Consider the following 27,493-nt stretch of genomic DNA (forward strand, 5'->3'; position numbering starts at 1 on the left):
TCTGCAGAGGCCAAATCCGCAGCGGATCCGCAGCAGAATCCACAGCGTGTGCACATACCCTTAAAGGAGAAGACCTAAGCCGTCATGCTGTCAGCCTAGGGGAACGGTGTTTGATTCGGGAAATCTTCAGCCACATTTTTTCCTTGTAAGGTTTCCCAGTAATAGACCTATTCAGTACAATGGAGAATGGACAAGAGGAAAAGTTTTGTTTTTTTTTTTTCCCCTGATTGAGATGGATACTCTTCTGCAAAAGTGGGACTTTCACATTACGTTTGGCACCCGTTCAGTTGCCCCTTTAGGGCTTACATCAGATCCCCCCCCCAGCAAAATGGGATTCGGAAGTATGCACCAACGGGACTATAGTGCTGCCGACGGAGCGAACATGCTCTCTGTCGTGCATCATTTTCGGGCGTATAAGTCTACTGGAGGCGGATACCCAGACGCAGTCTACTACGGCTTAATGTCTGCCTCCAGAAAATGCACAGCAGAGCGCACGCTTTCTCTGTCGGCACCATTATAGTCAATGGAGCCATCGGCGCACAAGTACAAATCTTTTGAGATTGATTCAGGCTTAAGCCCCCAACGGGGCCACTGAACTAGTGCTAAAGACAATATGAAAACACCATAAGTCTCATTCTAGAAGAGCCATGGCTACCTCTTGGGCAGAGAGGACTATTGCTTCTGCTGGTCTGATCTGCAAAGCCGCAGTCTGGTCATCTCCCTTTACTTTCTTTAAACACTGCAGATTAGATCTGGGATACCCTGGCCTTTCCTTTTGAAGAGTTCTTTCTGCGGTGGTCCCTCCCTAGGGATTTTTTCTATTTTAGTCTCCATACGGTGCTGTCAGGGTGTCGGGAAAAGATGATGATTACTTGGTAATTGGATTTTCCCTAACCATGATCGCACCGTGCTTATTCCCTCACTTATTTTTTCTAGTTGTGGAATGTCTTCCCCTTATTCACCTGGTGCGCAAAAAAAAAAAAAAAAAAAAATGGAAAAAAGGTATCTTTATATGGCGCTCGTCTTGGTTCCAAGTGTTTTTTTTTCTGATGTCTTTAATTGTGCGGCTACCTCCTATACTCTGTAAACTCGGGGTTCCACCTTTTTTATTCTGTAGGTTTCCAGATACTCTCTTCGTATGGTGCTGTCATGGTTCGGGAAAATTAAATTACCGGTAAGTAATTATCATCTTTCTGCAGCAGGAGCCTCCCCCCCCCTCTGCCCTTTCTGCAGCAGGAGCCTCCCCCCTCTGCCCTTTCTACAGCAGGGCAGATTAAGCCCTGACACTTTTTACAGGGCAGCGAGTCATTTCACTCCTGTGTCATTTTGATCAGGCCAAAAAACTGTCAGCGAATTGTAAAATGGGGGGAGTAAAAGTGGGTTATAATGTACATTTTCTGCACCGGTCCTCTATAGCCTGCCCCATTGTTTAATAATAAATAACCCCCATTGTTTCTGACGTGCCCTATTACCATAATAGCCTGCAGGAAACCCAGGAGGAAGGTGGATTGTGCCGGATGAGAAATGGGCAGCTCTAATATAAGTGAAGGAGCCTGTATATCCGCAGATGAGATATAAGCCGCCGACCGGCCGATAAGATGCCGAGATGGATGATTATGAGATTTTACAAGAGGCAGGAAGGAAGTTCGGCAGAAGGAAAGATTTATATGTTCTCATTTTTCAGAGAGAAATTGATGGACTGGAAGGAATTTCTTCTGGTGAAGAGCAAGAGGAACATTACAATGGTGACATATCCTTTTTATAGGGCTGCAATGTCGTCATTCTAGAGGTATAAAACTCATCTGTACACAAGTAACAGGAAACTTCTCACCTGATCTGATATCCTGTTATATAAAAATAAAGGTTAATCCTCATATAAAGTAATCATTATACAACTTTCTAATGTACAGTTCTCTGAGCCTCAGTCCCTCGGTAATTGTAAGATGCATTATAGGGAGAAAAGTATGTGCCCCCCACATTACTCCTACAGGAGCTTATACACCTCGGAGCGAGTGGCAGGAGGTTACACACTGAGGTTTAATGAAGCCGCATGTTGTACACTGGGGGCGATGAGGCAGGATATTGTACACTGGGGGGGCAATGAAGCCAGATGTTATACACTGGGGGGGCAATGAAGCCGGATGTTATACACTGGGCGGCAATGAAGCCGATATTGTACACTGGAGGGCAATGAAGCCGGATATTGTACACTGGAGGGCAATGAAGCTGGATATTGTACACTGGGGGGCAATGAAGCCGGATGTTGTACACTGGGCGGCAATGAAGCCGATATTGTACACTGGAGGGCAATGAAGCCGGATATTGTACACTGGGGGGGCAATGAAGCCAGATGTTATACACTGGGGGGGCAATGAAGCCAGATGTTATACACTGGGGGGGCAATGAAGCCGGATGTTATACACTGGGCGGCAATGAAGCCGATATTGTACACTGGAGGGCAATGAAGCCGGATATTGTACACTGGGGGGGCAATGAAGCCGGATGTTGTACACTGGGCGGCAATGAAGCCGATATTGTACACTGGAGGGCAATGAAGCCGGATATTGTACACTGGGGGGGCAATGAAGCCAGATGTTATACACTGGGGGGGCAATGAAGCCAGATGTTGTACACTGGGCGGCAATGAAGCCGATATTGTACACTGGAGGGCAATGAAGCCAGATGTTGTACACTGGGGGGCAATGAAGCCGGTTGTTGTACACTGGGGGGGCAATGAAGCCGGATATTGTACACTGGGGGGCAATGAAGCCGGATATTGTACACTGGGGGGCAATGAAGCCGGATATTGTACACTGGGGGGCAATGAAGCCGGATATTGTACACTGGGGGCAATGAAGCCGGATATTATACACTGGGGGGCAGTGAACCCGGATGTTATACACTGGGGGGCAGTGAAGCCGGATATTGTACACTGGGGGGCAATGAAGCCGGATATTGTACACTGGGGGGGCAATGAAGCCGGATGTTATACACTGGAGGGCAATGAAGCCAGATGTTGTACACTGGGGGCGATGAAGCCAGATGTTATACACTGCGGGCGATGAAGCCGGATGTTATACACTGCGGGCGATGACTCCGGATGTTGTACACTGGGGGCGATGAAGCCGGATGTTATACACTGGGGGGTGATGAAGCCGGATGTTATACACTGGGGGGTGATGAAGCCGGATGTTATACACTGGGGGGTGATGAAGCCGGATGTTATACACTGGGGGAGCAATAAAGCCGGATGTTGTACACTGGGGGCGATGAAGCCGGATGTTATACACTGGGGGGTGATGAAGCCGGATGTTATACACTGGGGGAGCAATAAAGCCGGATGTTGTACAGTGGGCGTGGTGAAGCCGGATGTTATACACTGGGGGGTGATGAAGCCGGATGTTATACACTGGGGAGCGATGAAGCCGGATGTTATACACTGGGGGAGCAATAAAGCCGGATGTTGTACACTGGGGGCGATGAAGCCAGCTATTATACACCAGGGAGCGAGTGGCCGGATGTTATACACTGGGGGGCAATGAAGCCGGATGTTATACACAGGGGGGCGATGAAGCTGGATGTTGTACTCTGGGGCGGGGGGGTAGGGGCGATGAAGCTGGACGTTATACACCGGGGGGCAAAGAAGCCAGGTGTTATACACTGGGGCGATGAAGCCAGATGTTATACACCGAGGGGCAATGACGCCGGATGTTATACACTGGGAGAGGAAGCGATAAAGCCGGACGTTATACACTGGGGGGGCAATGAAGCCGGATGTTATACACTGGGGGGCAATGAATGAAATGAAAAAATAAAATTCAATAATTGAGTGTTGTGGCCCCAATAATTTTGCCTGTATTGTACATGTTTGCTGTCTGTGCATGAGAACACTCTTGTTTGCAATCAGTGGCAGTGACCCATGTACAGACTTTCGGTCTCTGAATTTAAACATTGTGTCTCATTCACTCACAGCAAATAGTATATTAGTAAGTAGTAACGCATTATATTAATACAGCGACTAATCTTTATTACTCTAACATCTAAAAATCTTCATGAAAGAAGATCTGTCATCTTGCATTCGTGCTAGTAAATACTTATAATTCTGGAGCATCTCATCTTGGATACATATTATAGATCCTTTGGTTGTTCAGAGCTTGCAATTCACCTCTCTAGCACTAGGTGGCGGTGTGGTCCTCCACACTGGGTTCTGTCCACAATTTATTTATTTACTTATACAGCATCACTAATTCCACAGCGCTTTACAGACACCATCATCGCTGTCCCCGATGGGGCACTCAATCTAAATTCCCTATCAGTATGTCTTTGGAGTGTGGGAGGAAACCGGAAAACCTGGAGGAAACAAACGCAAACACGGGGAGAACTTACAAACTCCTTGCAGATGTCCTTGATGGGATTTGTACCCAGTACTACAGCATGCAAGGCTGCAGTGCTAACCACTGAGCCATCATGCTGCCCAATTATGTCTGAGCAGCTCTGTCTGTTAGTGACAATGCAGAACGTGAACCCTACTAATCAGAGGGGCTTTTAAGGGAACCTGTCACCAGAAAAACGCTATTAACCTGCAAATACGGGGTTAATCAGCATGCTAATAGCGTTATTATCCTGCCCGAAGCCTTCACATAGCAGAACGCTGCTGGGAGAAAATGAACTTTATTCCCTCTGGCAGCATTCCGGTTTCAGTAAAGGGGTCGGCACCAGTTCAGTCTGCCAGTGTCTCTACACAGAGCGATGGCTGAACCCACTCCGCCGTCTCCCCCATGACTATAACCAGAGCGCTACCGGGGGGAATAAAGTTAATTATCTCCCCGCAGCATGTGGCTAAGTGCAGGCGTCGGGCAGGATAATAACGCTATTATCATGCTGATTAACCCCATATCTGCAGGTTAAAGGGGTTGTCCGGGCTTTTCACATAATCTCAGTACATATCTGGGCTGCAGAATTATGACAATAAGTAATTTACTTTCTGTCACTAGTTTGCACGGTTTTCTAGATATTCTGAACAGAACGTCCAAGGCGGGGTGTGTTATGGCATTGAAATGAGAACTGGTCGTAACCTCCTACTCTACTCCAAACATGCCCTCTATAGCAACAACCCCACCCTCCATAGCTACAGGCCCTCCCCGTCCACATGAAGCAGCCCTCATCACACAGTAACGAATCCTCCCCCTCTAGCAGCCTCAGTGCAGAGAGCAGAACCACCCAGCTGCTCCTCCCCCAGACACACACTGGACAGTGATCTATGGAAAGTGAATCTAGTGAGGAGGAGGGAAAATCGTCCTGTATTCTGGGCCACTCCATGATTACAATACATAACTCATTATCAGTAATTCCTTCCCTCCCTGTCCCAGGCTGCTGGCAGCAGTGAGAACAGACTGTGTGATGGCCAGTGATGGGGGTCTGCAGCTTCTAATCTGCACTGGGGATGGCAGTCACTGATGTAATCTGTTGTGTGACAAAGCCTCTGCTGTGTGAATGAGACAGTTCTGTGTCACTGATGTCTTCACACAGCAGCAGAGTTGGTGCAGTGTATGTGTGAGCACTGTGTCTCTAATGACACAAATACTGATGGGAACAGCCTGTCCAATCAGCAGCTGAAACAGTGTGAAGTGTTGGGGGGGGTATGTATGAAGATATATATGATGCTAAGGATTTTGATACTATAAATAAAGGGCTTGTTTGTGTTGTTGAGGAGCCCTTCCTTCATTCCTTTCTAGCTTTTCACTATACCTTTCTGACCCTTTCATACCTCCAGCCTGTGTAAGGTGTGTACCTATATCCTATCACTCTATAATGTTTCTAGCAGAAATACATAACCGGTGCACGCGGACCATTCACCTCTGCCAGTGCTGGGAAAGACAAGCTGCAATTTATTTATGTATTTTCGCATCACCTCCCGGCACATTTCTGTTTTTTCTGTTTTTCGTTTTTCCCTCTCCTTCTTCCATAACTTTTCTATTTTTCCGTCAATACAGACATATGTACATATAGTACTGACCCGAGACATCATACCGACGACACGTCAGTGTTACCATATAGTACTGACCCGAGGTATCATACCGACACTTCAGTGTTACCATATAGTACTGACCCGAGACATCATACCAACACGTCAGTGTTACCATATAGTACTGACCCGAGACATCATACCGACACGTCAGTGTTACCATATAGTACTGACCCGAGACATCATACCGACACGTCAGTGTTACCATATAGTACTGACCCGAGACATCATACTGACATGTCAGTGTTACCATCTAGTACTAACCCGAGACATCATACCGACATATCAGTGTTACCATATAGTACTGACCCGAGACATCATACCGACATATCAGTGTTACCATATAGTACTGACCCGAGACATCATACCGACACATCAGTGTTACCATATAGTACTGACCCGAGACATCATACCGACATATCTGTTACCATATAGTACTGACCCGAGGCATCATACCGACATATCAGTGTTACCATATAGTACTGACCCGAGGCATCATACCGACATATCAGTGTTACCATATAGTACTGACCCGAGGCATCATACCGACATATCAGTGTTACCATATAGTACTGACCCGAGGCATCATACCGACATATCAGTGTTACCATATAGTACTGACCCGAGGCATCATACCGACATATCAGTGTTACCATATAGTACTGACCCGAGGCATCATACCGACACCTCAGTGTTACCAAATAGTACTGACCCGAGACATCATACCGACACGTCAGTGTTACCATCTAGTACTAACCCGAGACATCATACCGACATATCAGTGTTACCATATAGTACTGACCCGAGACATCATACCGACATATCAGTGTTACCATATAGTACTGACCCAAGACATCATACCGACACATCAGTGTTACCATATAGTACTGACCCGAGGCATCATACCGACACATCAGTGTTACCATATAGTACTGACCCGAGGCATCATACCGACATATCAGTGTTACCATATAGTACTGACCCGAGACATCATACCGACATATCAGTGTTACCATATAGTACTGACCCGAGGTATCATACCGACACGTCAGTGTTACCATATAGTACTGACCCGAGGCATCATACCGACACATCAGTGTTACCATATAGTACTGACCCGAGACATCATACCGACATATCAGTGTTACCATATAGTACTGACCCGAGGCATCATACCGAAACGTCAGTGTTACCGTATAGTACTAACCCGAGACATCATACCGACATATCAGTGTTACCATATAGTGAACATGGTGAATAAAAAACCCAAAAAACAAATGTGTAATTGCACTTTGAATTTTTTCCCAATCTCCAGTACATTATATGGTAAAATAAATGACATGATTCAAAAGAACAACTCGTCCTGCAAAAAACAACAACAAGCCTCATATGTCTGTATTGACGGAAAAATAGAAAAGTTATGGAAGAAGGAGAGGGAAAAACGAAAAACCGAAAAAACAGAAAATTGCCCGGAGGTGATGGGAAAATACATAAATAAATTGCAGCTTGTCTTTCCCAGCACTGGCAGAGGTGAATGGTCCGCGTGCACCGGTTATGTATTTCTGCTAGAAACATTATAGAGTGATAGGATATAGGTACAGACCTTACCCAGGCTGGAGGTATGCCAGGGTCAGAAAGGAATAGTGAAAAGCTAGGAAGGAATGAAGGAAGGGCTCAATAACACAAACAAGCAATTTATTTATAGTATCAGAATCCTTAGTATCATACATATATCCATACATACACCCCCCAACACTTCACACTTACAGCTGCTGATTAGACAGGCTGCTCCCATCAGTATTTGTGTCATTAGAGACACAGTGCTCACACATACACTGCACCAACTCTGCTGCTGTGTGAAGACATCAGTGACACAGAGCTGTCTCATTCACACAGCAGAGGCTTTGTCACACAACAGATCACTGGCCATCTCACTGCTGCCAGCAGCCTGGGACAGTGAGGGAAGGAATTACTGATAATGAGTTATGTATTGTAATCATGGAGTGGCCCAGAATACAGGACGATTTTCCCTCCTCACTAGATTCACTTTCCATAGATCACTGTTCAGTGTGTGTCTGGGGGAGGAGCAGCTGGGTGGTCTGCTCTCTGCAGTGAGGCTGCTAGAGGGGGAGGATTTGTTACTGTGTGATGAGGGCTTCTTCATGTGGACGGGGAGGGCCAGTTCTCATTTCAATGCCATAACACACCCCGCCTTGGACGTTCTATTCAGAATATCTAGAAAACCGTGCAAACTAGTGACAGAAAGTAAATTATTTATTGTCATAATTCTGCAGCCCAGATATGTACTGAGATTATGTGAAAAGCCCAGACAACCCCTTTAATAGCGTTTTTCTGGGATCCGGTTCCATTTTAAAGTATAAAACAATAGAAACGTGAAAGAAGAGACCACGCATGGACGGATATTATTTTGCCATCATCCAGGTATTACAAGTGCAAACAAAACATCTGTGCATAATAAAGAGCAGGAGAAGATTGGATGTGTCACCGACACATGAGAGGTTACAGCCGATACCAAATACGTCAGATTAATTTCAGATTCCTAGAAATAAATATTCTCTCTTTTTTCTTTCTCCCTTCTCTTTATTTTTCTTTCATCATCATGTTCTTTCTTTCATCCCTAATTTCTCTGCTCCTCCACATTTTTCCTTTCTTTCCTTCTTTCTCTGCTCCTCCTTTTTTTTTTTTCTTCCTTTTTATCATTTTTTTTCTTTCTCCGCTCCTCTCTCTGCTCCCTGCTCCTGTCCCCCCTCTCCCCGCTCCTGTCCCCGCTCACTGCTCCTGTCCCCGCCCCGTTCTCTTTTCTCCGTGACACAATGTAGGACAAAGACAAGTTGGGCATCGCTTGATAGGTCGGGGTTGACTTAGAATTGCATTCATTGTAGTATGGAAACCAGCAGAAGAGCTCACAAATCGCATGTTTGGTTTGGATTGTAGAGGTGCCCGTCTAGTCATTGAATGATACTTTATGTTAAGCCTGCAGAAGAGGCTTTTTTTGTCGGCACAGACAAGAACAAGACCAGTGTATGGACCTTTTCAGTTCAGTAATGTGTCTGATAAAATCAGGATTGCTGTTTTGGAGATACCAGTCGCCCCCTGCCTTTGTGTGGCTGCACAGGTTGCACTGATGGTATGTCCACCCCTGAGGTTCATCTCCTAGTCACCGGTATGATCGCTGCAGCTACTTTAATAGCTCTGTGCCCTGACTCTATAGACGACACCTCTCTCAAAGCACAACTGTAATAAATGGCCAGTCATGTAATACATGGAGGGCTGGGACCACTGGAGAAGAACCCCTCTTTGTGGATGGCTGTTTACTGATAGAGGGGGGAGGTCCTGAGTCGGTGACCCGTCTCTCTGATTATATTGCCTATTGGACAGTAGTTGACCTTGTGAAATATCCCATTAAATAGTTGTATTCATGGAGCCTGCATGTTCTCGCTGGTCACTTCTGTTATCTGTGTCTGTAAACGGGAAACTGAAGATCAGAATCCTTTCCTTGACCTTTTTCTATTCACGTATCTGGAAGATTTTCCCGGCTTGGTGCACTTTATATATGTGGATCGCACAGTAGGACAAATGGTCGCTCCTTCCATGAATATTGAAGATAAATCCACCACCGAGCTCGGAAACAGCTTGTTGGCAAATTTCATAAAAAACAAGGTATTTTCAGCGAAGGCATTCAGCGTGGCTAATGTGCTTAGTGAGCAGCGTTAACAGATGAGTCTGCAGATCTTAACGAAAACACTTAAGACTATTGAAACCTGTCCTGTTACTCTTTGTCAAAGTGCATGGAAGTGTGCCCGGGGGTCAGGGGCATTAGTAATGGGCAAGATCTACAGAGCACTGTAGACAGCAAGCTGGTACTATGGAGCGTGCACAGCACCATTGTACTACTACTCCCAGCATGCAACGTATGACTCTACAATTACCATTGTACTTCAACTCCCTGCATGCAATTTATCACCATTGTACTACTACTCCCAGCATGCAACGTATGACTCTACAATTACCATTGTACTACTACTCCCAGCATGCAACGTATGACTCTACAATTACCATTGTACTTCAACTCCCAGCATGCAACGTATGACTCTACAATTACCATACTACTACAACTCCCTACATGCAACATATCACCGTTATACTACAACTCCCAGCATGCATCCTGCCGCTCTCTAGCTGTGGCAAGCCATGACTCCCTGCTCGCCCAAAGGCAGCTGCAGAGCCACAGGTTGTAGAGCACTAGTGTAAAGGGATAATCTTTACAAGCAGGTGTTGGAATAAAACATACCCTAATTAATTGGTAATTTGCATTAAGAACATATTACATTCAGGGTCTTTGGAGACTAAACTCTCAGAAAATTCTGCCATGTTTGATCATTCGCATCACACAGAATCCACTTGTTTTGCTTTTACGGAAATTACATTACTCCGCCTGGAAATGATAATATGTACCCCTGTCATAATCCTGTGTAATGCAATTAAAAGCCGCCCAGATGGAACTTCAGGCAGAATTTACTAATCAAACAAAACAAGGATGGATACCCAGCTTTTCCTGAATCCTGAAAGATAAGTCTGCCAAATTATGTGAAGATTAAAGAGTTGGGTATGAAGACATTTATAACAAGGCAGATCTGATCCTCGGGAGTTTGGAAAAGCTGGGTAAGGTTGGACTTATTGGCTGTCATCCAGCTTTTCCAGAAGCTGAAAGTTCCAGGTGTATAGACCTTGCTGAAAGGCAGGCATTACACCCACTCTGGCATTGGTGTTTTTTTTTTTTGTTTGTTTTTTGACGCATACATTATATAGAACCCTTGTCAATTAGAATTTAGATTTTGCTGACTTTTCCTTAGGCTAAGACATGAGTATCAGGTTGGACGGGGTCTGTCACATGGCGCCTCCAACAATCAGGTGTTTGCAGCTAACCTAGCCAGATGTCAAGTGTGTATGGAGCTGGAAAAGCACAGCTCTGTACCCTGGGAAGTTGCCTGTCTCTAGCAAAGCAGCTCGACTCCTATTGAAGTGAGTGGGAGCTGAGCTGCAGTACCCAAGAATGACCACTACATGGTGCAGGGAGCTGTGCTTTTCCAGCCCTGTGCACCGTTTATATCCAGCTGCTGCCGGAGGTGTAAATAACTGATTGGTGGCAGTGCCGGGTGTTAGACCCCCATTGATCTGATCTTCACATGGATTTGACATCAGTATCTAAGGCCTGGATAACGCCTATCCAATTAGGCACCAGGATGCCATAGGGGTTCGTGAATGCAGCCAATGTAATATTCCATTTCCTTTGTACACGATTAGTTTGTAGTCTGTAACTATATCAATTCAAAGCTGTAAATTTTTAATAACGATTATTTCCAAAGCTAAGATTTTTTTTTTTTTCATGCAATGGTGCATTAATACAATCTCTTTCAAAAGTGTGACAGTCATGTCTGGAATTAGTCATTTTTAGCATTATCAGGCGCCCTTTTAGAGAAATGGTTGACCATAGATTAGCATGGTCACATTTTGTCCATTTGAGCTAGAGCCCCTCGCTCTATTTTATCTAATCTGCTTTATAGAGAATGATCCCATTGGGACCAAACAACTGCGCGATGTCCCTAGTCATTTTACAACACCCTTTAATTAAAGGGGTTATTCCATGAAAAAATTGATTGCTTATCTGTAGCATAGGTGATAACTGTATGACGGGCTGAGTGCACCTCTAATATTCACTCTACTACTACCGTGGTCACTCATTGCCATTACTGTTCCCATGGAAGAGAAAAGAGCGATGGTCACACATGTTCACCCGAAGTCTTGTGATCGGCGGGGATCCTCAGGTACGGACCTTTCTATCCTATTGTGATACCATTGACTTGTGCTCCTTCATTCCATGTCATGCTTCACCTGAATTAGGCAGGACACAGGGACCCCCCCCTATTTATCAAAAGTGACGTAATTTACACCAGATCTTTAGGGCACTCACTTCAACCCCAGCACTCCCATATTTATCAAACGATCATATAGGTTGGGGATACATCTCAACGCGTTTCTGGCAAAAGCCCCCACCAGAAACGCGGTGAGATGTATCCCCAACCTATATGACCTTTTAAAATATTTGAAATAAATTTTGAGGATTTTATCTATTTTTGGGACTCGCCAAAATTTCTTTCTTACAACTTTTTATGTATGATTTTCTGTTCTTTTAGAATCTATAACTTTTTTTCTTTTTATATAAAAAATAATGCATTCATAAATATCTCATTCTTCACGCTAAAAGGTTAACCAGGCCTCCCTTATCTCATAATTAGTGACGTGATTAGGAAAAAAAAAAATTGTGTCGTAAATTACGTAAAACACTGATCAATTTATCACGCGTGTTTTACAAAAAGGAAGTGTCAGAAATTGTGCAAAGTTTTGGGAGCAGACGTACTGATAAATGCCCCCCCCCCCCCACTGTATCGGTCTGACCTAGAGGGCTTCTTTAACGCATAGTCGTTTTTCAAGCGATCACTGACCTCGCATTGCTTCTTTTTTCTAGGTTTGGTTCCTTATTGGTTTGTCTCGCCGGTACCTTCAGAAGGGATTCACAACGCTGACATTTCGAGATGGAGATTATTACTGCTGCTATTTCCTGTGGTTTGAGAATGAAGCGGTGAGGGGGTGTATATACCTTTTATCGACTTCCCCTTCGCATAGAACAATAATTGCCAATTATCTGTTCAGTAATGCCGTAAGATCCAACGTGTGGGGGAGGGAGAAAATCTATTGGATCAGAACCAGGACATTAAGATTTAGACATCGTGCAGCGGGCGGCGACAAACTGACGGCAGTGTGGTTGATGTGAATGTTTAAATATGTGAATTTTTAATTGCATTACTGCCGAATAGACAATAAAAATTGGAGAGTTTGTTTGTGACCTGCGGAAAAGTAAGTGGGAACCTTCACTATCAGACATGCCTCTCCTGGGACAAGGCTTAGAACAGGGCTGATAGGATCCAGCAATAACAACTGAAAACTGCCTCCGCCAGATATAGCAGCAGTCACAGCAGCTTGCACCTCTTCACATTTGACTCCTTTTGTTGGTCAGGATAAGTTTTAGCAAAAGGCAGAGACGCATACCTGCCCTGGAGGCCTGGTTAGGTAAGCATCTCTGCCTTTTGCCAGTATTTTTTTTTAATTTTTAGAGGATCTCTAAATCTCTAAAAGCAGCCACCCCCTCCATTGGGATTGGTAGGTTCTGAGTGGTTGCCTCATCGGTATTTCTGCACCTGTGTTACCGCCATATTAACTACATGGGTCTACTGCATCCTGATAGTGCATTTGTTTGGAAGCCTAGGCAGGTAAGCATTTCTGCCTTTTTCTAGCATTTTTTGAATTTTTGGAGGATCTCTAAATCCCCTCTTTGTGCTGTATTTGTTCAGTATAAGTTTTGTAGGGTATATTTGGGAGTGGTGATTGCCTCTGTATTTGGCTGAGCTTGTTCTTTTTTTTTTTTTAGCGCCAGTCCCTACCTGTCCTTTACATTAGTTTGCCTTGTCCAGGAAGACACAAGTTTGATCGTGTAGATTCCCATCTCCATTGTGGTCACCTTGTCGCTGCTGTTGCTGAGCCAATTTGGTCTCTAAGTACTTCGGTTGTATAAGTATAGTCTACATAGCAGTAAAGCGGCTCACAATGCCAATATTTAATGTTCACCTACGACTGCTGCAATTGTTTGTAGGTTATTTGGGGTCACATGCAGCACTCACCGATATAGCTGAAAATCTGTGCGTCTTTATTTCACATAAATTCCATCAATAGCTATGTGGACATGCAGGACGTTAGAGGAATGCTAGGGGAGGGAGGTGCCGGACAACGGCCGTTTAGTGATTACTCGCTTCTACGGGTGCCTGGACCCGTAGAAGCGAGAAATTGCGAAACGGCCATTGTCCGGCACCTCCCTCCCCTAGCATTCCTCTAACGTCCTGCATGTCCACATATCCATTGATGGAATTCATGTGAAATAAAGACACAGATTTTCAGCTATATTGGTGAGTGCTGCATATTTCTTCTTTTTTCGCTTCACATTGAAATATTCATGTTTTTTCATGCAAGCACCTCCGTTTTCTTACTGAAATATATACCGCAATACTTCAGATAAATAGCTCCGTCTGTTAATGTGGTGATTTGTGTGCCCTAGTTTGCCGTTCATCTGTTTGCTCTTTGCTGGGATTATTTGGGATCACAGCAGCTTGTACCTTTTCACATTTGACTCTTTTTTCCAAGAGGGGCTGGTCCGTTATGTTATGTTATACCCTTAGTCATAAAATCGTAGTAAAATCTGATTCAAATGGATGCTCTCTAATTGTTCAGAGAGCTGTGTACCAGAAAAGTATGTGCCCCCCATAGCTGTCCATTAGCTAATTTGTCATACTCATCAGTGGTGTGCCAGTCCGGTGTGGGCTATGGGCAGTACTGGATTTGAAGTTCAGGAACTGTAGGTATACTTTGTTCTGTAGCTGTATTCTGAACAGTCTATGCGCACTTGCCAAGAATCCTGGATTTGTCAGGACAGTCCCTTGAATGGGAACATAGAAGGGGCATGCAAAGCTGCAATTAGGCTTTCCTTCACCTAGGACAAATGGTGTAAGTAGTGCCATCATGCTGAATCTAACGTTCCTGGCCTAGATGAAGTGGCTTGTTAGGTTTGCTGGACAATAAGGAACTGCCATTCTGAAAGCTGTTCATACCCACTGGTGAGGACTGGTTGGAAACTGATGGAAATGGACATTGGTGATAATGAATGTGTCCAGTCCGTTTCACATGACCGTAATTTGGGTGCTGTTTTTCTGGCCTGACAGTGGACATTTTACCCATGTGAAACTGTTCTAATAGACGTAAGTGTTTATATGTGTATATACTGTATACAGCTAACTTGTGTTTTATCTTCATATAACAGGGTGATAAATTGGAAGCCATTGATGTACCCGTACTCGGAGATGATTCTGCTCCAATAGGAATGCTAGCGGGAGAGTATTATAGGTAAGGGCATAGGATTTATTTGCTGGTTAGAATTAATGGAAAACGTGTCATCAGAAAATGACATTGTTTTTATGGTACGGTAATTATATTTTTTCAAATTTTATAAGCTTTTTAAATCACTGTGCAAAGAAGAATCTTACAGGGGAGTTGTGACACAGGTCAATATGCCTTATATTAGACTCCTATTTCCTTCACTACCCTATTTGTTTGTATAGAAGTGTTATCTAACCATGCTCTAATTTGGGCAAAGGTCCTCCTACAGAAAGGGAGAAGAGGTAAGATTTGACATCATCTAATGTGGATGGTGAGTCCTATGTTATCCGCTGTATGTAGAGATATCAGTCATTGTACAGGTGTAGGAGGAGGTGAGCTGTGACATCACATATTGTGAATTGAGGATCCTGTGTTTTCTACTGTATATAGAGTTGTTATCGGTCATTGTACAGAAGGAGGAGGTGAACTGTGATATCACATATTGTGAATTGAGGATCCTGTGTTTTCTACTGTATATAGAGGTGTTACCTTTTAATTGTAATCCGGTCTGTGGTGATATTTAGACTGCTTAAAAGTCACCTGAACAGGAAGTGTGTCTAGTATTAGGCTATTGTGGAAATTGGAGGATTTTTTTTTATTATTATTATCATCATTAGTAATTTTGAAAATAGAAAAAAAATAATTATACTTTCTTTTAAATGCATGTTACATAAAAACTGCTTTAAAGAATACAAGTAATAGAAAAACTGACGGCACATCTAGAACTAGTCTGAATAGGTGCATACCAAAAGGTAACTTACATATTAAATAGAAAATGGTAGCACACCAAATATGAAATATGTGAAATACGAATAGCAAAATGGCTTTAGTAATACATTTCATAATGGCTTTTGTAAGGCATATCAAATATGAAATAAGTGAAACATGAATAGCATAATGGCTTTTGTAATCTAGAAAAACATATGAGATACTTAGCACAAAATTTGGCCAAAAGATGTGAGCCCATTCACCAACGACAAGGTGATCTCAGATTGAATGGGTCCCTATACTGACTGCCTAGTGTGAACTGACCTCTGGCTAGTAAGATGATAAAGCCTGTATATATAGGACGATAGGAACCAAAACATGTGATGGAATGCGATTAAAATCACCACTTGATGAAGGGCGGAGTGCTCAGTCAGAAAAACAGTATACAAGTAATAGAAAAACTGACGGCACATCTAGAACTTTTTTGTGCTAAGTATCTCATATGTTTTTCTAGATTACAAAAGCCATTATGCTATTCATGTTTCACTTATTTCATATTGATTCATTATGAAATGTATTGCTAAAGCCATTTTGCTATTCGTATTTCACATATTTCATATTTGGTGTGCTACCATTTTCTATTTAATATGCTTTAAAGAATAGGCATTTTTCTGATGACACATTCCCTGTGCTAAATGTCTGTAAAGTGTAATTATTGTATAATGAAAACCCTTCTAATACACTTTGTACTTCCGCTCCTCGCCGTTACAAGAGCTGTCTGTTGTCAGTAAGTAACAACATTCTCGTTTTCCGTTGTGAGAGGTCTTGGGTTTGTACAAGTTCTAGCCTCTGGATCTGATCCAGAATGTGGTCAGTCACTGACAGCAAGCAGAGGACTTGGAGAGAACCAAAATCATAGCATGTTAGAGAGTTGAAGTCCATGAGCTCAGACCACTACTGAATGAATGGGCTGTAGTGGTAAGTGGCACCCAAATCTCTTCTACACCACTGGAATATATCTGACAGCATAAGACAGACTTGATTTTAGTTTGAGGAGTTGTTGCATAAAGAATGGAACCCCCCCCCCTTAAACTAAGAACTGAGAGACGCCCGCACAGTGTCACGAAGTGACTTTCCCTGTGTGACACGACCAGCAGGTCAGTAACTAAAACAACAAGACAAACAAGGGGACACAATTACAACGGTGGGCCCTACAATAGGGAACGGGGCCGTGGACACCTCCTGCACTCTCTTGAGGGCTGTGTCCCTGAACACTCCTAACATTCCCTATACAGGCTCTTCACCTGTCGCCGACCAGGATACCTCGGTCCCTCACTATCCCTGCACCTATCCCTTACTAGGGAACTGGCTAGTGCGGACACTGGTCCCACCGCTGTACTAATATAACACCGGGGAAAATAACGAACGGGGAAAACAAACAACTTAGCTTTCTCTGTTGCCAATGCTCCTGAGGCCACAGCGTAAGGATCCGATCAGCATCCAGCAGCAACTACACTGCTCCAGATAAGCTGAACCCCCTCTCCACCAGGTAGGTCCAGTCTTCACCAACGTTGGTTAGCAATGAACCATATCACCAACAGTGATCCAGAGCACCTGACAACCTTTTATAGGAAGGAGGGGGAGGTAACACCTGCTGGCTAATTTAAACTTGTAGTAACCCCAGCGGCCACCGGGGGCAAAAACCCATTAGCAGAGCAAGTAAGGTTGTAATAACACCGGTGGCCACCGGGGCAAAAACTAACATTAAGCCAGAGGCTTGAAAGAGAAAAAAAAGTTATACATGAGCCCAGATCTGCCACAGATCCAAACATGGATCGTGACAGTACCCTTCCCTTCATGAGGGGTCTCTGGACCCTCAACACCGCACCTCACCGGAAAACCACATACAGGGAGGATGCTCAGATCCATCAGAGTTCACTTCAGCAACTACCTGACCCTTAGGTTTATGGCAAACGTGAGCAGATGGAGGTGGCAATGTATGCTCTGGAGGCACCACAAATCTCCAGAGCGCCGACCTGGGGAATGAGTTGTGTATGGGCATTATTGGGGGTAACTCCAGCTGGTAAGTCCCCGGGCCGAGGATGGCCGACACCTGATATGGCCCGATTACCCGAGAACTCCAGACCCCAGCAACACACTTCCACTGGATGTTTTTGGTGGCCACCCATACATACTCATTCACACACAGGTCCAGACCTGAATGTTTATTGCCACCCACATGTTTGCCACAAGACGGTGAACTCTTTACGGGACTGACAACAGAGGCGTCCCCCTGTGTCACCACACTCACACCCCCACAATTCACAGAGGGAACCACCATCTTCCTCTGCCCCCTCCTCCAATGAGGCCTCCGCCTCTCAGGGTTGGCTAATGGCGAGGGTTGAGACTTGCCCCTACTCCCTGGCAGCCCCTCTGCTGCCCCCACTGGAGAAGAAGGGGACGGTTGTAGAAAGACGGCAGAGACAGTAGCCCCCAGGCAGCAGCCCTCAGACGACTGATCCCAGCCGACTACTTCCCTAGACCACCAATCTATGACCGGGTTGTTTCTCCAACCAAGGGAGGCCTAAAACGATAGGTGATGGCATTCCCCCCAAGACGTAGCACGACAGGGACTCTACATGAATTCCTATACGCAGATGTATATTTTCTACGACTTGGGTCAACCTCCCCTGGCTCAGTGGGACAGAGTCAATGGCCTGGACACTTAGGGGATTGGCTAGCGTCCTACACCTCAGGCCATGAGTCTGGACAAAGTGAGCATCCACCAGACTGACTCCTGTTCCACTGTCCACAAGCATCGGTATCCCCTCAGGTACCCCGCCAACCACCACTTCTGCTGACATGGTACACTGAGAGGGCAAAATGGAGGAAATATACTCTCCCTGGTAGCCTCCCTCCACAACGATCAGGGGGTTGCGGCTTCTTAGATGGTACAGAATGTTTGGCGCGCACTGGGCAGACTCTGAAAACATGACCAGTCTGCCCACAGCTAAAACATGCCCCCATACCACAACGAACCGCAGGCAACACCGCTGGGGAACCAACTCCTCCCACCTGCCAGGGCTCGTCCACCTGCACCTGTGCGTGTTCCTCCCTAGCAAGGACCACATATTCGGCAAAGCCGCAAAAAAATCGTCCACCGACTGTAGAGATGGTGATTCGGCCGGCAGGGAGAAGGCCCAGGATAGATCACCTTCAAGGTGGGCTATAATGAATCCCACCCACTGTTCCTCACTCCCTAGTGAACGAGGGCGGAGCCTGAAGTGTAGCTTGCAGGCCTCCTGAAAAACCAAAATATTCTCTCTCCAGAAAATCTGTCTGGGGGAGATAACTTGGGCTCTGGTTGAGCCTGCATCTGAGCTGAGGCCCCGTACCCCTCCCACTGCTGCAGCTTCTGCTCCCCCACACCATGCAGCACCCTACACTCCTCAGTGAGGATCTGCAGCAATTGGGCAAAAGTCTGCATTAGGTCCATGGCTCACCAGGAAAAAATGGGTCAGTTGGTGATAATGTTATGAAGTGACTTGCCCTGTGTGACACGACCAGCAGGTCGGTAACTAAAACAAGACAAACAAGGGGACCCCGGGGACACAATTACAACGGTGGGCCCTACAATAGGGAACAGGGACGTGGACACCTCCTGCACTCTCCTGAGGCTGTGTCCCTGAACACTCCTAACGTTCCTTATACAGGCTCTTCACCTATCGCCGACCAGGATACCTAGTCCCTCACTAGCCCTGCACCTGTCCCTTACTAGGGAACTGGCTAGAGCGGACACTGGTCCCACCGCTGTACTAATATAACACCAGGGAAAATAACGAACCGGGAAAAGCAAACAACTTGGCTTTCTCTGTTGCCAGTGCTCCTGAGGCAACAGAGTAAGGCTCTGATCAGCATCCAGCAGCAACTCCACTGCTCCAGATAAGCTGAACCCCCTCTCCAGTCTTCACCAAGGTTGGTTAGCAATTAACCATATCACCAACAGTGATCCAGAGCACCTGACAGCCTTTTATAGGAAGGAGAGGGAGGTAACACCTGCTGGCTAATTTAAACTTGTAGTAACCCCAGTGGCCACCTGGGGCAAAACCCATTAGCAGAGCAAGTAAGGTTGTAATAACACCGACTGCCACCGGGGCAAAAACTAACATTAAGCCAGAGGCTTGAAAGAGAAACAAAAGGTTATACATGAGCCCGGATCTGCCACAGATTCAAACATGGATCGTGACACACGGTATGTGGAAGGCCGTTGTGACTGATTCTCGTTTTTGTGGCAGGGAAAATTACTTTTTGTCCCCAGCATATTCTTGCACCTCTCGTGAGTCAGGGATTGTGTCCTGCAGCAATTCAATGGCAGCTAAATTTTGAAAACCTTTCTTTTTCTGATAATTCAACAACTTTTAATATACTTCCTTTTCCCTAAGGATGTTGCACAAAGGAAATTGATAACTGGGAATCCAATCGCTCAGACCCTCACGTGTCCCGAGAATGGGACTCTGCAGAATAGATTGAAAGTCAAATTTGTGCACCTCTGCACCATTTATTCTCTATGGGAAACCTCAGCGACATATCTGGGGGGACAACCGGCAAGTGAGGGTGCCCTCTGGACGTCAAACGCGGTTGTGCAAGGTGTATTCCCCAGTGGCTGGGAGTCGGCGTTCTGAGCCAGCTGTCAAGCTAGCAGCTAGCTTAGAGAAGGTACAGCGCACCGGCTCCCAGTGAGCAATTGTACTCTAATCGAGTAAAAGTGAAGCTCTGTCCGCCGTGTCGAGTGATGTCAGCAGCGTGATCAGGTCATGTGATCATGCTGATGAAGACACCGAAGATTCAGTGTCATTGGGGGATATTTAGTGTGGGGAGAATTACTTTAGTATTTTTACTGTGTGGGGGAAGGGTGGGGGGGATTTTAGGACACAAGTTTGGGAAGCAAGGTAGGGACAGGTGCAGACACAATATGGGGAGTGGGAGAAATTTGAAGACACAGTATGAGGAGCAAGGGGGAAGATGAGGGGCATGGAGATTGGCCGTGGCCGAGTGCACTGACCTCTCTCTGGTGATGTTCTGATGTAGTTTCAACTTTAAAGAAAATTTTCCAGGCTTAAAGGGATTAGCCACATATTGTGGGTTTTTTTTTTTTTTACTTAACTGCATGTATTTGGGGCTAAAATATATTTTTGGTATTTGAGTTTCATTAAAAATGGGCACAGTTTGCCTTCTGTAGCCTCTGTGTCGCACTGTCCATTGCTGGCTGCAAAATGAGTCATCTGAGAATCCATCGGAGAGCTCATCCTTATAAGTGCTTTTGTGACTGTTTTATCTGTCTCTTACTGAGCTTCTCTTGGCTGATTTGTGGCCACGGACCGCATAAAAATTGGATATGCAGGGAAACAAAGAGCCTGGAAAAGGGAAATGGTTCATCAATATGAATAAAACCGAATTGCAAAAATGATTTTTAGCTCCATATACATGTATTTAAGCAAATTAAAAAAAAAAAAGTCTTCAAAGACAGACAACATCTTTATGAAATACATGACCTAACTATGGGATAGGTCATCAATAACAGTACTACAGGAACATTTTTGAATACAGCTCACCCCATCCAATACATGTGTTGTTCTATCTGGTTCCTGGACAATCCACTCCACTGTACACGGATAAGTCTTGTGAGATATCAAGCAGCTTCGCTCAAAGGGATGAAAATGGTTTTTCAATATCCAGCAAAGTGAGTTAAAAGCAAAAAAAAAAAAAAGCTTTATTATGACTTTATTATAATAGCAGCAGGAGCGCAGAAAAATATCTGACGCATTTCATGTCTGGCTGATCCTCGATCATAGATGAAGTTCAAAAATAACAAAACTACTGGTATAAAAACACACACAGCTCTGTAATTAGATGATATCAAATCTATAGGACATAAGTCCACAACTTCTCATCCTAGGGTTAATACTTTCGCTTTTCGTGCGCTGTCAATATGTGATGTCAACTAATTAGCGGGCTTTATGTGTGTTTTATGCCAGGAATTTTATCATTTATCCAGTTATCCAGACTCAAAACGCGTCCGAATTTTTCTGTGCCCTTACTACTACTTACTATTTTAATAAAGTCACAATAAAGATTTTTTTTTTTTTGCTTTTAACTCACTTTTTCATCATTTCCATCAATAGCAGACTGAAGGGAGTTTGCACACGGGGTATCCTCACTGATCAGCCGGTTTTCAGAACCTCCTGCAGCTTTAGGTTATGTGCACACGTTGCAGATTCGTCTGTAGAATCCGCAGGTCAAAATGCCTGCGTTTTACCTGCGGATTTCTAGCTGATTTAGGCTAGTTTCACATTAGCGTTTACGGCCGCAGCGTCGGGCTGCGCACGGCCGCTGGTAAGCCCCGCCTCCGCCGGTAGCTCCGCCTACGGACGCATGACGCTGCATGCGTCCTGCATCCCCTATCTTTAGCACTGGGGACGCAGGCCGTGCGCAGTATGCGTTTGGCGGCGCATGCATCCTTTTGACGCTGCGCCGAGCGCACCAAATTGCAACCTGTTGCGTTTGGCGCTGGTCGGCGCAGCGTCAAAAGGACGCATGCGCCACCAAACGCATGCTGCGTACGGCCTGCGTCCCCAGTGCTAAAGATAGGGGACGCAGGACGCATGCGGCGTCATGTGTCCGTAGGCGGAGCTTCTGGCGGAGGCGAGGCAGGGGCGGGGCTTAGCGGCGGCCGTGTGCAGCCCGACGCTGCGGCCGTAAACACTAATGTGAAACTAGCCTAAGTGCGGATTTCACCTGCTTTTTTACACTTGTAGATTCCTATAATGGAATAGGTGTAAAAACGCTGCACAATCCGCACAAATAATTGACATGCTGCGGAAAATAAACCACTGTGTTTCCTTCCGGAATTTTCCGCAGCATGTGAACAGCCGTTTTTTGTTTTCCATAGGATAACATGGTACTGTTCGTCCCATGGAAAACTGCAGGGCCAAATTCGCAGACGAATCTGCAACGTGTGCACATACCCTTTAAGTATACTGTGCACGTAAACGCATAGCCTCACATTACTGGGTACTGAAGCTTAGGTTTTATTAACTTGCATAGGAGCTGAGCTGCCGGACTTGCACACAGCCGCTCCTGATAATAGCTGATCAGTGGGAGGACCCCCAACAATCTGATATTGATTATCTATTCTAAAGATACGTCATCACTCTCACCAAGCCCCAAAATCCCTTCAACACTTTAAGCGGCCTCATTATAACTAACCTTTCTGTGCTTCCACCTGAACTACTTCAGGAAAGCCTGCGTGCACGTTGTCTTTGTAAAGCGCTCCTGTGAGATTTCACATTATCGTCTCTCCAACCAACAATTGGTTTAAATGTTAATTAGATGCAAAGAGCTTTTTGTTATCTCGCTTCACTTACTAAAGGGAGAATGTCCCGGTATTTCCTGCATTTACACAAGATGTTCTAGAATTACGGTAGAAGAGCGCATTAAATTAGGAGGTAAAGGATCGTTCTTTATAAAGCTGAAGGGTTTTACTCTGATAACGACTGAACATTGACGTTTTCCCACTTTTATGTCTATGGTTCGTTCACTGATGACAGCTTTCCTATATCTTTCATTTCGGTTCCAATCACCACCGGGTCTTGGGATGGAGGTTGAGCAGTGGTAACCGTACGTGCATCACAGCTAATTGCCCGGCGTTACCTGTGCTTGTAATATAAAAGCACGGCAATTAGCGGAAAACAACTCGTATGCGACTCACTGGCTCGTGGTTATTAGTGCTGCAATTTGCGCAAAAAAAAAGAAAAGGAAAATTGCAGTCGGCATGCATGTCAGTCATTTGCAAGTGTAAAATCAAAAGAAATGAGCCGGAGCATAACTTGGTATACGTGTAATGCGTAAGAGCACGTTCACACCGCGGCCATTTTACAGACCATCCCAAGAAAAAAGCAAAATGCCCATATACCCTATAGTAAGTAAATAGTGCATGTAAATAACATGGGGTACTTTGTTAAGATTATTTTGATCAAAAAGCGTAAAAGCCATCCCACCACGACAAGGTGACCCAGTGTGTCAGTCAACCTCAGTGAGAATAAGGAGAGTGCAGGACAGAATTTTGTCTGTATAATGGCCAGGGTATGAATGTGCTCTGCACATTGCATGTGTGCCATCTTATGCTTCTGCTCATTCCTTTGGATTTGCTGTAGTTTCTTGTACTTTGTACAAACAGAGGTGTCTCTCCCCATTTCTGAGTTAGGCATTTTATGTATTTCGATTCCCATGGACTGGTGTCTGAACAGTTGGTCCCCGTCCTGCTTCCCTTATTCACATTGACGTCCGCTAACACAAGGTTTTAATACTAGAGACTGGATAGGACTATCCCAACTGGGTCACCTTGATCTGGTGGGATGGCTTTTACACTTTTTGATCAAAATATTGTTAAAGTAGTGTTAATCAAGTCCTCTATGATATTTACATGTATTGTTACTATTTACTTACTATAAGATATATGCTCATTTTAGTTTTTTGGGATTTTGTCATTTGCAAGTTGTGCTTCAAAAAAAATCCACAAATTTGTGACACTGTCGCCATCGTGGTAGATGGCAATATAAAACCTAAGGAAATGGCAGTATCCTGATGATCTCTGTGTCATGCAACTTTTAGGCCAAAGCTGCATGGTGACATTAGCCACGACACATTGTTGTATGATGCTGCTGCATCACCACATATTGCAAGGGAGTAGGGTCACATTGCAGCCCTAAAAGTGTGGAGAACAGCAAACAATCTGAATCAACTTTGTGGTTTCCTTGTCGCCGTAGTTTGCAGGTCACAACGTGACCCCATTGACTTGTACCGTGCTGTAATAGAGACGCAGCATACAGAGAGTTTTAGCCACACGGACCTGTGTTATAGTCAGTCACCATATAGCCTCAGCCTTAAGCCGCGTTCACACGGTCAGTATTTTACATCAGTATTGTAAGACAAAACCAGGAGTGGCGATATATAGAGAAGTGGTGACGGGTTTCTATTAAACTTTTCCTGTAATGTTTCCGTTCCTGGTTTTGGCTTATATGTAGTGATGTAAAATACTGACCGTGTGAACGTGGCCTCAGAGGTAACATTTTTCCGAGGCCTTTTTGGACACTTTGGAGTCCCCCTCCATGAGCCATTAACAAGCAGTGGTCTTCCACAATCTAGTGGACACGGGGCATCCACGCATTCATATGAATACACAAGTAAAGTTATATTTCTCCTATATTGGTCGATACCAGAAAAAAAAGGATTGTAACTTTCCATAGCGAGATGTGCCGTATGTCATGGCCCCCAGATTCATAGCTGACCATCACAGCAGCTCTTGTCTTGGGTCCATGTCTGTGATGAGACAACCCTTATAACAGTCGTCGCCATGAAAAACACTAGGCCTCATTTCTCAAGTGTCTGAGCTAAAGTCTGTTTCCCATAGCAACCAATCGGTGATCAGCTTTCATTTTTTAAATGGCTCTGGCAAAATCAAAGTTGCGCTGTGATTGGTTGCTATGGTCGACCCGGTTTGTTGTTTAGAGTTTTTGATAAATCTGCCCGTTTCCATGATGAGAATTTACTCATTAGGGACATCATTATCATCATCATCATATAACGGGATGTGGACTCTAAGACGCAGTCCGTTTGATGCTAAGCAGGGATGTGGGGGTTGTCTTCATTTTTAACCCCTTTAATTGAAAATGTGGACTTGAGAGGATACGCAGGTTTCCACTATAGTCTGCCTACTGTAGTCAGTAGTGATGAGCAAACATGCTCGAGTGTCAACCAAGCGTCTTCGGCGCGGATGAAAAATATGTTCATGTCTCATGGCTGTTAGGCAATCCCTGCATGTGTTGCGGCTGTCGAACAGCAGCGTGATAAACAGGCTTGGGGACTCAAACATATTTTTCGAGCGTGCCGAAGACACTCGGGTAACACCTGAGCATGCGGCACCTTATGCAAGCACGTTTGCTCATCACTAATGGTCAGGAATGGAGCTAAGGCTTGTTGTCAAGATGCAACAGGCAAAGGGACGAGACCGGAACAAGTCGGGCGTCAGGATTAGGAGTCGGACAAGAGATACTTGAGCTGGACTTAGTGACTGACAAAAAAGTAGAAGAGCGATGTCCTATGAAAAAATAAAAAAGCCCAGCAAGCCTCATCTCATCTTCCGCCACCAGTTGCTGCCCTGTAGATGTAGAAATAGACATGTGTCCTGGTCCAGTAGAACAAGGGGAATAAAAAGACAAAAGACTCCACGTAGCCTGCAGGAACTCGCCGCTTTAACCACAAGAGGTGCTTGGATTGAGCAAAAAGGAAACTTGCCCAAGGTTTGGGCTCTTTACTGCAAACTGAGAAATCTGGTGGTTGTGCATGTCATTTTACTGTTCGAATTTTACGGGGACAAGCCTGCGCCAGACAGACATATAAATATCTAACCGGCCAAATCTCACTGTGCAGAACAGCAGATATCAGGAAACCGTAAGGGTATGTGCACACGTTGCGGATTTGGCTGCAAATTTTTCCACGCAGATTTTGCTGAATCCACAGGTAAAATGTCCTGCTTTTTACCTGCGGATTTAGTGCAGATTTTGTGTGGATTTCGCCTGCGTTTTTACACCTGTGGATTCCTATAATGGAAGAGGTGTAAAAACGCTGCAGATTCCGCACAAAGAATTGACATGCTGCGGAAAATAAACCGCTGCAAATCTGCGCGGATTTTTCCGCAGCATGTGCACAGCGGATTTGGTTTTCCATAGGTTTACATGGTACTGTACACCGCATGGAAAACTGCTGCGGATCCGCAGGGCCAAATCCGCAACGTGTGCACATACCCTTAGGCCGGGGTTACATTGCGTTTAGGCAGTCCGTTAACGCTGCCATTGACCCCCATTATGTGGCACATCGCGACGCATGCCGTAGGGCTGGTTTCACATTAGCGTTTTTCTTGCGCAGCACATCGTGCGCGTCCATGCGCATGCGTACCTATGTTTAACATGGGGGGCGCATGGTCTTGGGTTTGCACGCGTTCATTTGCGTTTTCGTGCGCATGCGTTTTTTTAAAGTGCGCGCCAGACGCTACCTGTTGCATTTTTGGGTCCGTCCAACGGCATAAAAAAAACGCATGCGCATGCTTGCGCAAGGAATGCAACAAAATAACGCATTAAAGTCTATGGGAACGCAAGCGTGCGCATGGAGATGCACACACCTGCGTTAAAAACCGCATGCGTTTTAAGAGTTAACATGGCTAGAAACTGGTTAAAACGCATGTGCCTAAAAAGCGCAAATGCATGCAAAACGCATGATCTCGTTATGCTATACCGTTAACACAGCCCGTCAACGCTATGCGTTGACCGGGCTACATAACGCAATCTGAACCTAGCCTTAGGCTGTGTTCACACGTTGCATTTTTTTTTTTTTTTTATGCAAATTTTCAGCTGTGTTTTACACACAATGTTTTTTTTCCTGACTGATTTGGAAACCTGCTGCATTTTTGAAAACTGCAGCTTTTCACTTCTTTCAGCGTATTTGCAGTGTGTTTTCACCCATAGAAAGCAATGAGTAAGCGCAAAAATGCAGGTATCAGGTTTTGCTGCGAAAACCTTAAGGAAGTTGCATCGTGATTTTTTTTTTTTTTTTTTTTGGGGGGGGGGGGCACTAAACTTTATC

The 27,493-nt window shown here is 44.9% G+C and overlaps 1 protein-coding gene across 2 annotated transcripts in view; it reads left to right on the top strand.

Annotated features, from left to right (window-relative positions):
* Nucleotides 1-27,493, top strand: part of HPS1 (HPS1 biogenesis of lysosomal organelles complex 3 subunit 1) — a 69,275-nt gene that overhangs the window by 40,029 nt on the left and 1,753 nt on the right. For both annotated transcript variants that reach the window (XM_073552818.1, XM_073552819.1), the window contains exons 15-18: nucleotides 1,685-1,748; nucleotides 9,560-9,706; nucleotides 12,573-12,686; nucleotides 14,973-15,055. In XM_073552818.1, the coding sequence (XP_073408919.1) occupies nucleotides 1,685-1,748; nucleotides 9,560-9,706; nucleotides 12,573-12,686; nucleotides 14,973-15,055 (408 nt within the window). The remainder of the gene's footprint in view (nucleotides 1-1,684; nucleotides 1,749-9,559; nucleotides 9,707-12,572; nucleotides 12,687-14,972; nucleotides 15,056-27,493) is intronic.

Source organism: Dendrobates tinctorius, unplaced genomic scaffold (genome assembly GCF_039654945.1).
Source record: "Dendrobates tinctorius isolate UK_male_01 unplaced genomic scaffold, ASM3965494v1 ptg000196l, whole genome shotgun sequence".
Classification (NCBI taxonomy): Eukaryota; Metazoa; Chordata; class Amphibia; order Anura; family Dendrobatidae; genus Dendrobates; species Dendrobates tinctorius.